This window comes from Pleuronectes platessa, chromosome 23 (genome assembly GCF_947347685.1).
Source record: "Pleuronectes platessa chromosome 23, fPlePla1.1, whole genome shotgun sequence".
NCBI classification, from domain to species: domain Eukaryota; kingdom Metazoa; phylum Chordata; class Actinopteri; order Pleuronectiformes; family Pleuronectidae; genus Pleuronectes; species Pleuronectes platessa.
The window spans coordinates 9,096,293-9,109,530 of NC_070648.1; the positions used below are offsets into that span (position 1 = coordinate 9,096,293).

The 13,238-nt window shown below is 43.8% G+C and overlaps 1 protein-coding gene across 1 annotated transcript in view; it reads right to left on the minus strand.

The window, feature by feature from the left end:
- pcxb (pyruvate carboxylase b) overlaps positions 1 to 13,238 on the minus strand; it is a 268,140-nt gene that overhangs the window by 207,301 nt on the left and 47,601 nt on the right. Inside the window, exon 10 of the mRNA XM_053416586.1 lies at positions 6,756 to 6,874. Within this exon, the coding sequence (XP_053272561.1) occupies positions 6,756 to 6,874 (119 nt within the window). The remainder of the gene's footprint in view (positions 1 to 6,755; positions 6,875 to 13,238) is intronic.

A 13,238-nucleotide genomic window follows, 5' to 3' on the forward strand; every position in this document is an offset into this window, starting at 1 on the left:
TTTAATGGGAAAATGTCAAAAGTACAAATTCTGTCGAGTCCTTGACATTACTAACGGACAAGGAGCCTGAGGTCAAAGGTCAAGAAGGAATGTGTCAACTCATCTTTGAATCTTAAAGATTTGTGAATTACACAGTAAAGAGCTGAAGCCTAAAGTTAAACCAGTCTACCAGGCCATGAGTTAATGCAGAGCAGTCAGGGAAAGAGTGAATCCTGTGGACGTCAGACATCCAAAATCTGTGAAGCTAAAAGGGTGAGAACATTCAAGCGGTAGAGTATCTATGAATGGAAAGTTAAATATTCTTTGATCCACATCAGACCAAGCCGACTGGGCTCCTGTCCTCTGATATCAAACGTTAGGCCTGGCTCAGTTTAGGTTGGTTTACAAATTGTTTGCTGAGACTTGTATTGATGGAGTTTGATGGGGTGTTGCACAGCCGGAGTGTAACCACTGCCTTAGAGCAACAAATGCATTTGGGGGAGAAAGGTGTTAGGTGGTAACACGGTTGAATTCTTCCTGCAAGGCTGTGGAAATAGGGCGGAGGCTGGACAAATAGGGAAGCCTGGCATTAAATCAGTGGACTTGAATTCCTGCTCGACCACATCTAGAAGGCAGGACTCTCACAAGCAGCAGTGAAGGAAAACTTTGCCTCCTGACATTTGTCCCTCACATTTACCCACTCAGACATCGCCGCATTAAAGGGCCAAACACTTCCTCCTTGTGCCTTTTCCAACCAATAGGCTCACAGAATCCCTCTTGGTCTTCTGCCTGCACTTGCATACACAGCACAGCACGAGCCTTTGGGTATAATTACATCGCTTTACGATCTAAAGTACTGCCGTCCACCGATCTAACAAAACATAGAATGCCCCTCGACGGTAACGTGCACGCTAACACACACACGCTTGCCGTCACTGAGGAACACAAAGTCCACGCGTAGAGGAAAGATCGTTTACAGCTAAATTATGGACAAATTGAACCTCGAGAGTTGAAAGGCAGAGCCGGAGTGGAATGCAGAGGCGGGCGGCCCGTCTCACACAAACACATTTCCCTCGTATGCCTTTCGGACAAAAGAGCGTCTCATACACAAGCATCTCACCCTCATGCACACAGGGTTTGCCTCCCAGACAATATACAGTATATCTGACGTGGAGCTCGCACTTCCCCAATCGCATACACACTCAGACAGAACCGCCTCCATTGTGCAGGAATTCGGTAAAGCAGGAAAAAAGATGATTAGGTATTCACATAATGTTCCTCCTCAAGTGTGCGGATGTGTATTTGTTCGATGACTTTAGACATTACAAGTTTTTCAATACAGGGGCGTATTTTTGTGCGTGTCAGGGAATGACAGTGTGTGTGTGTGTTGCATGAATTCTGTTATATATTGTGGTATTCGGACGTCTCAATGAGACTTGTGTGCGCACCCATTGTCAGAACTGAGAGAGAGAGCGAGAGAGGTAAAAGAAGCGAGAGAATGCCAAAAACACTTCACCTGTCAAGCTCTCACTGTTGTGGGGAAGCGAGAGATATGACAACAAAGCAAGAGAGGAGGCAGTATAGGTGAAGGGGGAGGTGAGGAACAATGGCAGAGGAAGAGGAGGATAAATGTGAGGACGTATGGAAGAGAGAGATTTCTGGCGGTGAGCATGGACAGTTTGTGTTTTGACGTTGTTTTAAGATATGTCTGAGAGTCAATATGTTAAATACTAGAGCCAATGCAAACAGATTCGTCATTAAATTCCACTGCCAACTCCAACTCTTTTCCACAAATTTAACTGGTGGACCATCATGTGCCAGTGTTGGTGTTCGGTCACATTTCGGGTGAATATACTTGGTCATTTTAGACCAAATTTGGAAGAAATTCTAAACATGCTTGTTTATTCACCGATAAACCCTCATTAATGCTTAATGTTTGATACGTATAAAGATACAGACAGAGCTTCCTGTCCGTTCTCAGAATTCATTACGTCTGTATTGGTGTACGTTTTCGGAAATGAATAATGACAACCTCCTCCAGCGTTGCCATCTTAGTTATTGTCAGAAACTCTTGACTCTGCGCTGTCCTCTTGTGGACATGCAAGCCTGAGGACGCATGAAACTAGGAGGTCAGTGTCATGTCTTTTCTTATGAGAGATGCAAATTGAAGGATTCATTTTCTTAGGTGGACGCTCTGCCTGTTCACTGTCTGTGGCGAAGGAACTGTTTCAAAAATGAAATTCTCCAAAGATGCTAATGAGTATTTCTTGAACTCTCATATGCTATTAGACTAAAACAGGATTATTCTGACTTTGCTTGGAATATGGTGACATCCTAATGGAAAAGGCTCACCCCTTGTTTTTTTGACGTGCATGCTAATCAAAGCTAATACACAGAGGATTGGACTTAATGACTCCCCCTGTCGCTGCCTCTACAAATGTGGTTTAATCACCTAGAAGTCCCTCTTTATGGTTGTTTTGTATGGCTGGTGTTTCTACTCCTACATGAAAGTATGGAGCAAAGGAGACAAGTGGAGGTGGTGGGACAATACAGCAGGATAAAAATAGGGGCAGAGGAGGGAGGACAAGTTCCTGAAGGGACACAGTAAAGATGAGTGAAGGTGGGTGAGGCTAAGGACAGCGAGAGACGGAGTGAGGGAGAGATGAGTGAAGAGACAGACGTCAAAGGGGTGAAAAAAAGAGGATGAGGGGGTGAGTGAGTGGTATTCACACAGAGGGAGAAACTGACAGGGCTGAAAGGATGGCAGCGGGAAATGGAGGAGACGGAGCAGGAGGCAACGGCGCGAGGAAGGAAGACAGACAGGGGGGACGGCCGGACGGACAGAGGTGGAGAGACCTGTGCACGAAGGCAGCTGAGGACAGAGATGAAGGGGAGAGCCTGAGGGAGGACTGTTAGGATGAGATGGATGTGTGGGAAGGAAGAGGGGATAGATTAAAGAGAGAGGGGACTTTGTTACATGTGACATTACAGGAGGTGGAGGAGTTAGGTGACCTGTGAGCTGGTTAGGGAGTTTATGACCAAACTCTGCAAAGTTGAACTTACAATTAGAGTTGAGACAAGTCAAATGTCAGAGTGAACCTTGAGATGTGATCTGACCAACATGTGGATAACACCAGCATCTTAGTTTGTAGTGATAGGATGACAACAGTCGAGGCAATGCTAATTAGGGGCGGTGTGGCCTAGGGGGTAGAGTGGGCGTTGTCCAACAAGACGGTTGCCGGTTCAATCCCCGCTCTTCCCCATCTGCATGCCTTAGTGTCCTTGGCAAGATACTGAACCCCTAAATGGCCCCTCATAAATGTTGAGTGTACTAAAAATGTAAGTCGCTTGGACAAAAGTGTCAGCTAAATGACATGTAATGTAATGTAATTAGCAATAGTTGTTTCACTCTAAAAAATGATATGTCAACCCAATAGAAAGGTCAGGGGGACAGCAAAGTCATTCTTAACCTGGGGACTGATAACATCTGCACCAAACTTCAAGTTAATTCATCTAAAAAATTGGCTGGAGATGCAACTAACATTCTGTTCATACCTTCAAGTCCACACTCTTTAGTTTATATCTCTACCTTTTAACTGGCTGGAGGCAGCAATCTGCTTGAATTAAGAGAAGAACAAATCAAACCAACAAAGACTGAATCTATTCCTTGGTGGGTTTCAGGCAAAACAAACACTCAAGATTTTTGATGCACTCTAAAAACATCTCTATGTTTAGTTTTATTAATTTTCAGACATCCTGGACCAAGCCAGCTTTCACAAAGGACCTCAGTTGAGTTGGCAGTGCTCCAGTTTGGCCATTTGCATATTATCTGTACTTGGAGCAGCCCACCGGGGATCTGATCACCCAGGATGCATTTCAATTCAGATATAAACAGGGCCTAAAACGATTCTGACACACAAAGGCAATGGGCTTCCTGGCATGGTGTCCAGTGGAGCTTCGTCTAAAAAAGCATTAGGGTGTGTGTTCCACAAAGGAAGGAGCAGCGGAGGAGAAAGAACGATAAAATCTAAGAACGACCGCGAGACAATGAGGGAGATAGAAGAACGGAACGAGGAGGATGACTGATGAAAAACAAATGAGGCGGGAGAGATGAACCCGATGAAAGACGGTGTGGAATGAGCAGCAGGTTTAGAGGGGAGTTACACGAGTCAGTGTGACAAATACCTTTGCGGCAAGTCTATTAGTGACACAGTCAGTTCAAACACATGGAGACCAGAATGAATGTGCTCACACAGCTCAGAGATTGGAGGGGGGGGTAGCCAAGTGAAACGGAGAAGCTGAAAAAGTAATGGACATGATGTTGAAATGACACGGCAGTACAGTGTTCGCTCTCGTCATTTCCCCGACCATTTAGACGCATGCATATTGGGTTTCTGTTGATGGGACTTGTTCTCTCTCCCACTGTCGGCTGTGGCTGCCCAGAGTTAAGCCTCCGCCTGACATGAAAGCTGTGCAAATGAAAAGTGTTGCTTGTGACAGCTGAAACTTTCAACATGTGCGGTTTGATGTATGACGCTGCCCGGATTCTAGTCATTACTGCACTGCTGCCAATTCAAATGACCCCAATTCCCCAAAACTTCACATTTGCTCAGTGATGAGAGGGTTTCCCTGCAGGAGAGAGAGGATATGACAAACTGGTGCAGGATCCGAGGGGTCTAATACATGAGAATTACTTTTTAAATAGTTCCTGTTTGTACACGAGCGTGTCTCAATGCATGAGAGGAAGACAAAAAAGTGTATGAAGGAGGAGAGGTTACAAAGAGGCAGAGGGGGGGGCTTGCTCCATCTCTTTTTGTACTCAAGAATAATGCTGCATGACATCCTGGTTGAAATGCAACTAGAGGGAAATATTAGTGTAATATTGTCCAAGTTCATTCGTTCGTTCCTAATCTTCCAATTTGGCCGCTTTTTATTTTCAAATATATTTGATGCGACACTACATCAAACAGCAATAGTAGAAAATACAGGAAAGCCAGGAAATTGTATAGTGATGAGTAGTGAGATGTTTGCATGATTGGGCCGCTTCTGTGTTTGTTCCTATTTAATGTATGTGCACGACGCGACACACAATCCGCTCTATTACACTACATCAGCAACATGCTATGAAACCAGTCAATAAAAAAGCGCCAAGCCAAGGCAGTGAGTAGATGGGGAACACAACCCATTTGTTAGGCCTCAATGATACAACGTGCTTCGATGACAAACACACGTCTTTGTTTAGAAGAAAAGCTCCACGAGGGAAATCTTTAACTCACTGCCTCCGCACACCCACACAAGTCTTGTTGGTAATTGAAAGTGTCTAAATATTGGATGGAGGCCTGCTGGGAATCTGCTGAGGTGCCTTCTATACCGTTGTTTAAAAACATAAAGGTGAAATATGTCGGACCATTACAGGTGAAACAAAGCCGCCAGGGCAGTCAGAGAGGGTCTATATGTGTCCACAGTCTTTGGATGATGTGCAATCAGGTGAGTAAGTGAGCCGGGAGGTGTACTTACTGTGCAGTACAGTGCCCGGACAACAATTTAGGGGATATTATGTTTAGTTAAACTGAGCTCTGGGTATATTGAGGTGCCACTGACACCCCCGAGTCCAAGCCAAGTACGGAGGAAAGGGATGAACCCACACACACAACTTTTAAACTCATGAAAAGAAATGGCAGATACAAGCTTTATCCTAATATCAGCGTAACATGGGAAACCACAGGCCTACAGGAAATAAAAGTCTGCCTACATTATGCCAACTTGTTTTATTGATGTTGAATGTTGTGCTCTCACATTCATCAGACCATGTTTCAAGTCACATTACCCACATTGTTAAAGCTGGTATCTACCTACTAAAGCTTACCAGACCTCTGGCAGTCCAAATAAAACCGTCTGTGCTGCCGAGGGGAGCTCAGCGTGTTTGCTTATACGTGTTTGAACTCTCCTGCAGCTGATGTACTTCTCTGTGGTTGGATGCAAACATCACGGTTTGATCAAAGGGCTTCTTCATGTATAGTAACAAGAGAAAGCACAAAGACTGAAGAGATGAAAGAGGCCAAACAAGAGTGCACGCTGATGGTTAAATTGTCAGTCATATTTGGTTGCCGTAGGAACAAGTAGACTTGCCAGGCATACCTCCCTCTGCCAATAACCTCCTGGACTCGTTGCATTGATTATTAGTCTGTATGCTTTTGTTCATTAATCAAATGAATCCTGCAGGATATCAAATGTGAATTAATTGCAGATTTCTGCGTTTACACACAGATCAGTGCTGAGCACTGATTTTTGGCTGCGACTGCGGGGCCAGAACACCTGTACCTGTGTGTTTGCCTGCGTTTATGTCTTGTGTGTGTTCGTTTGAGACCCATCTGTGTTGTTTCAGCCGAGCAAATCTCACAGGTCATCAGTGGAGCAGACTGCTATTTATATTTTTCATTATCCCCTCGCTCGTCCTCACCCCTCTCCTTCAATCCCGTTGTCTCTCACCCTCCCCCTGACCCCATCTTTCCGCTCCTCTTCACTGACTCCACCTGTCCTCTTCCCCAGTCTCTTCCCCTCTCTCTCCATTCCACTCATCTCCTCCTTGGCATCTTTCAGAGCCTAAAACCTCCTTCCTACCTCCAACCTTAGTTCTCTCCATCTAGTGGGAAGCCTCTAACCTCATAGCTGCACACCTGTTTGTAGACAGATGATCCCCAAAAACCACACACACACAAAATGACAACCGCTGCAACCACCCAGCTGCCCACCTCCTCTAAACATCTGCTACTTACTCTGTGATTTCTTCTGTGACTGTGTGTTCAACCTGGAGCCGGGAGTTGACTTCGATGAAGTAGTGTTTGCCATGTTTGTCCACCAGGAACTCCACGGTCCCAGCGTTCTCGTATCCCACCTGCGGCAAGAAAACATGGGGAGAAAAGCTGTTATACTGCACTGAGGTATCCAGGTGATAATATTAGTTGTGTAAACACTCAAGGAGCAGCAATCGCTCATCTTAATGAGCCATGAAGCCAAAAGAATGAAAAACTCCTGTCGTCTGTCCGTGCAAATATGACTACGTTAAATGAGTGTGGGATAAGCATCATGTTTTATTTGCATGGAGGGAGGAGGGCCTTCATCATTTTCTCTGTTATGTGATAATTACATCATTAATCAAAGGGGATTTATTGAAAGCCCATCATCGTAAAAGACCATTTTCCCCCATTGACGTTCCGTCTACAACGCTGCAATCAGACTCAATCAGTGTCAGGTACATTAAATATAAAAGGGTTTTTCTTCTGGGCTCAATCACAGCGCATAGAAATGGAAGTCGACGTCTTATATATTCACACAGAGCCAGGAGACAACAATGAACAACAGCATGGGTCACTCTGCATACATGGTTTTACACATACCCTCCCTAGAAAATGTTTATTTGCAAAAGGACAAAAGTCCACAGCCTAGTTGTACAACAGCTTTATCCAACATCACAAAATGTCTCCTTGGACCATGGAAATGAATAAGAAAAGAATATCTTGGCCTAAATGGAGGAGGGGACACCTCATGCAGGACAGTCAAATATGCTAATGTGTGAGCTAACACGTGTCAATCATTTTAATTTGTCCATCCACTACAATATCTTCTCCAAGCAACAACTAAATGGATGTTATTGATATGTTTGGAAGATGTGGTCATCTCCTGATCCTGCATAAATCTTTGAAATGTCCAGGTACAAGACTGGGATACCATATACTATAATTGTATAACTGTGGGGTAATATAGCATGTTATTATACCAACACCAACACTTTACAAACTAATTCTTCACAATTCCACTTTGAATCGTCTCAGCTTCAGTTTATTGTTACCCAGTGGGAGCTGCATGCAGAGTTTAATTGCCCTATAAATGCTAGATAAATAAAGTTTATAATCATCATTATAATTTCAAGACTAGGCAGGTTTACACAAATTACACAGATGATTTAAGCAACGAAGCATGATTGGTGTTCCAACCAATCACGGCAGCTCACTCGGATCAGACCCAGACAGAACGCTGATTGTCCCTAAAATCTAATTTCCCAGTATTCAGAGCAAAGACAATTTTGGAGGAAAACAACATCCATCATGGAATTAGGGAGGTGCAAGCAAAAGTGGCAGAACCAAAAATATATCTTTGCAGATGTGAAGGTATAAGCTCTACCTACAGTATGTATCTAGAGCCGTTTGATGAGTCATTTGGTCCAAAACTAGAACTGCAGTGATTAGAATTTTGCAAAACAACCCAGACAAAAAGCTGAAAGATGTTAGGGATGCAGTGGGAATGAAGAATCCATCATGCATAATACACACGTAAACAAATGCTGCACACAGGTTCGATAACATGAGCGTGGAAACCTTCATTAAGCCCATAATTAACGGTATAACATCTCCAATACACACGCTCTCACGTGCAATATGAATCATATTCACCTTGTAAAACATCATGCGTGTAAAAATATTCAGAGTCGGCATGAGACTTCTCTGCTGAGAGGAATTAGTCCCATTTATGGCATCTGTAGCTCCCCACAGCTTTTACCACAGAGACTCATTAAGGGGATAATACTCACTTCAACACACAACTTGACATGCATACAAACTTGATTAAATTAAAATGTATGAGCCTCGACACATGCACGCACGAATAGTGGTGGGGGCGTGACACAGACAATTTTTTCAGTGGGTTTCTTTTCTCTTACCAGACACAAGTATGTGCGTGTGTATGTCTGCGCGTGTGTGCAGCACTCTTATTACTCAACTATGAGGGTTCATTAATACAGAAACCATGACCTTCTGAAGCAGTTCGATATCTTAAAAACACTTAAGGGTGAAGCTGTATACTGTACATACATGCACATATATCATACATACATACAGCATGTGCACAGATGTTAAAGAGCAGCCATAAATACGATTACACTCACACGCAGAATGGTAATTTTCCGCTGGGCTTAGCTTTCCCTTAACCTTCTGTGTGCAGCCAGATTATTCATAGTGTGTGTGTGTGTGTGTGTGTGTGTGGGTGTGTGGGTGTGTGGGTGTGTTTGTGTGTGTACAAAGCCAGCAATAGTGATGACATACATACACTGTACCTACCAAACCAAGACCTCATTGATAAACAGTCAATAACTGTGATCACACACGTTGACATGAATGCACACAAAAGGTCAAGACTACGCAAATCCACACAAATACTGATATGTGTCACTCCATATTGCTGTCACACACACACACAGAGTTGGTGAGTAACAGTAGAAGCCAGTGTAACAGCTAGTGTTCACTGCTTTACATGGTCTGACGGTCAAGTGAGTGGGCTGCGCAAACAGAGAGGTCACAATGTGCACATGCATAGCACATGGATGTACACCGGTGAACAACCTCGAATGGAAAGTGACAGAGACAGCTGCTACTGCAAAGCAGAGACAAAGAGACAGAGAGAGACAGACAGACAGAGAAGTAGAGTGCATTAAAAACACTTCATGAGTAGAGGGAACAGAGGGTGAGTGTGGAATGATGGAGAGAGGGAGGGGGACGAGGAAAGACTGGCGGATGGACCAAATGAGGACAGAGACGAGGAATGAAAGTGTTCTGTGGGAGTGGGGAGACAGGACAAAGATGCACGGCATGAAAGAGTGGATTAGATAGAGTCGTCGCAGAGAGGAGGAATAGCAGAGAGATATGGGGGGGGGGGGGGGGGGGCGTCACTCTGCCTGGTTTCTCTCTCTGTCCATGAGAAAACCTTTGCATCGTTATCACAGGATGTCAAATAATGTAAATTTGTAAATGACTCATGACATAAACCCCACCGTCATCTTCTGTGGGGTGACGGAGAAAATCTGCATTACTCTTGATCTCACAGATCAAACTGGTAAAAAGAAAGTCAGAATTTCAGGTGTTGCTGATTCCAAGGTCTCAACTGAGCACAGCTTCAACCCATAGGTGTGTGAGGCCTTTAGAAATAGGAAGGCGAGTTTCTTTAGGAGCACGTTAGGTGTAGAAGTGTTGTTGCTGCATCTTTCGTGGCCACAGAGGCGTCAAATCGTTATTTCCAGAATTTTGATTATAACAAGGAAAGCAGACTCTTAAGATGACTCAGGAGCTTTAGAAAACGCACGTGTCCCTGATGTGAGGGAGGATGGGATACTTGTGGCTTAATTGTGCTGACAAAGGCTTGTACATGTGACGCCATTTAGTCTGCAAGGCACTGCAGTGGAGACAGTTACATGGAGCTGTTGGTGCACGCAGGTGAGGTTAGGCCTAAATACCTACGTACTCTGTAATGTACAGCCAGCCATTTCCTTTTTTAAATAAGTCTTATACTTTTTTACCTTTTCAAATTGTTGCTTTGCCAAAACTCAGGCTCTGTAAGTATGAGACTGTATTGGAACTGATCTGAACATCTTTGAAAAGATTAATAATAATTATGACCCTTGTAAAAATCAGATAAATGCTATATTTATTCCACCTCAGCCCAATTCTTTTGCATCCTCTCCTCTATGATAGACAGACTTTACGGTGACCTGGTGAAAACTAGCTTTATTCTGAAACAAGTAATCCTGGGCTTATTAAAATCTACTTTTGATTATCTGAACATCAGAAACCGCCTCATTCTGATTGGAAATGGCAACTTTTGAACTGCGTCCGTACGTGTTTGGGACTGGATCTGATCCAGAATATGAGCTTGGAGAGTATTTGTCATTTTTCAAACACAAAGTGCATTTGATTTCCCAAGTGTTCGTGCAGTAGGTTTATTGCTGAGGGCGATTTGCCTTGTGTAACCCCTGAAAAGAATAGGCTTGCAGTTATGAGACGTGCTCTTGCTGTCCTTTGGTTTGCAGGGGCCTATTGTGCACATAGTCAGTTTGTGCTGCAGCTGCACAATGTCTAATCTTTGTCTTTTTGCCGAAGCGGAGTCATTTTGGGGTTTTAAGTTTTACTGAGTGTTCTAAGTGTAGACACATTAAAAGAGGATCCCCTTTAGGCCACAGTTTGCAATAACCCTTGATGTATCCATACTGGTGATTTAGTGCTATGCAAGTCTATTGCTCTGAGGATAGTGTATTACTATGACATGCCAGGTTAAAGCATGCCACCGGTGAAACTTCAATGCCTTCTTATTTGATTCTACCACATGAAAGTTTGAGTTTATTTCGTTAATAGGACATAAAGTTCTCATTAAGCACAGAAAAGCAGAATTCCACACAAGGTGTACTAGAGTGTAAAGTACACTGCAAACACTGCCATGTACACTCGGCTTTCTGTGTGGAGCCTTCGCTTTATTTGAGACTTAATGTTTTATTTCTACAAGGACAAAGGCAAAAGAGACTCTTAGCAGATGAGAGCTGGTGCTAAGCACAACAATCCCTTTAGTCTTTCAAGTCAAAGCACATAAACAAGGAACCACGTAGAAACCTGGCAAGGCAAAGAGGAGCACTCGTGATTCTTCCCTCTGAGGTTTTCAGTTAAATTGACCCCTGAGGAAACACTGCTTGAAAAACGGTAAAGTACAGTACACAGTCTCAACGGTCAACAGCCCAGTGGTGACCCTTCACTTAGAAGGTCTAAAAAGAGAGGAAGATTTTCCCTCAAGGATGTTTGCTGCCAAATATCTGTAATTGCATGCAAATTCTGTGTGGAACAACATTAACAAGATGAGAATTCATTTCCTGCTGAGAATGCAGTGTGAATACTGAGCGGCCGGAATGCTTTGCGGAATCAAGCTGACGATGCATGAAGTGTCTGCCCTATTCATTTGAATGAGAGAAAGAATCAAAGTGAGAAAAATTCTGCATACACTGGAATCATATCAGCATCAGAACTCAATTGTTATATGATCAATATATAACAATTGACAGATAGTCACGCTACAAGAGATGAATGAAGAGTGTGATAGCCAACAGCAGATGAAGGCACTTCAAGCCAGAGAGAAACTGTGGGCGAATGAGACTATGGAGAAGCTCAGCGAAGAGCTGCAGGAGATGAGACATATGTTGTGTGATAGCCTCTGCAAACAAAATATGTCCTGGAGTAATTCAAACGAGCAAAGGGAGACCTCTGATGCCTGTGAGGTAGTCGTGCAGCACACTGAGGAAATCAAATGGCTGAAGAGCCTTCTGCAGAGGGGAGAAGCCTCACTCCAAGAAGAAGAACTGTGGAAGGAGGCGCTCAGTGACAAGTGGAGAAGACGACAAAACACCTGTGCATATATAGCAGCACTGAAAGGCTTTAAAAAGTAAGCAACCGGGGGGGAATCAATGGTACAATCACTGGCACTGAATAGTTCAAAGACTGTCTAGTCGTGTGTGTGTGTGTGTGTGTGTGTGTGTGTGTGTGTCTGCCTGATCCAGAATTTTCATGTCGGATCCAGCAGACATTCATATTCTCAGCTCATTGAGGAACTTACATTGTTTTCTAGAACCCAAACCAGCTGAGGCAGAGCTCCCAGCATCGCCAAGAGGTGGAGTGAGAAAATACAGGTTTCACTAAATCTTAATTTACAGTAACGCCCAAGTGAAAACTGCACACAGTGACAATAAGGGGAGGAATGGAGGGAAAATTTACAGCAGATGTGGGAAGAGCAGCGGTAGCAGTCTCTGCCGGGGAAAAGGGTCTAATCATATAAACTGATTCATTTTTGATTTTTATTCGTGTATAATACACAGGGGCACCACAAGCCGAAAATGAAAAGCTGTTTAAAGGTGCTACACACAGCAACTTTAGAGGCGCACAATCACATTACCAAGCAGTTGTTACGCAACCAAAATCCTACAGTACATTTCACTTTACGCTCCTCTTCTATAAACATCACCGCTGCTGCTTTCCCTTAACTGCACTGCTCCTCTCTCCTTTCTTTCATTTATCGTGTCTCTTCTGGGGATTGAGTTAATCTGGTGCCAAGATTTTCTGTAATCTGATCCAATTCCCTTTCAGACTTGCAACACACACTACTCTCATCTGATTCGCTGCCGATACAACCACAGAATAACACAAACACACACTCACACTCTCGAATAGATCAGCTCCATTTCAGTGGTGCCACCTCTCTAATCCTCGTGCTGCAGGGAGCTGCCAAAGCATCGGTGCTCACCCACCCGAAAACTGAGTGTACACAATAAAAAACACACATAGGCACAAACATATGCAGTGATGCACAAATGCACATATATCACATACGTGCCTAACAGCACAAAAAAGTCATGATTAGGCTGTAATGAGCACAAGAATGTGAACGCCCACACACAA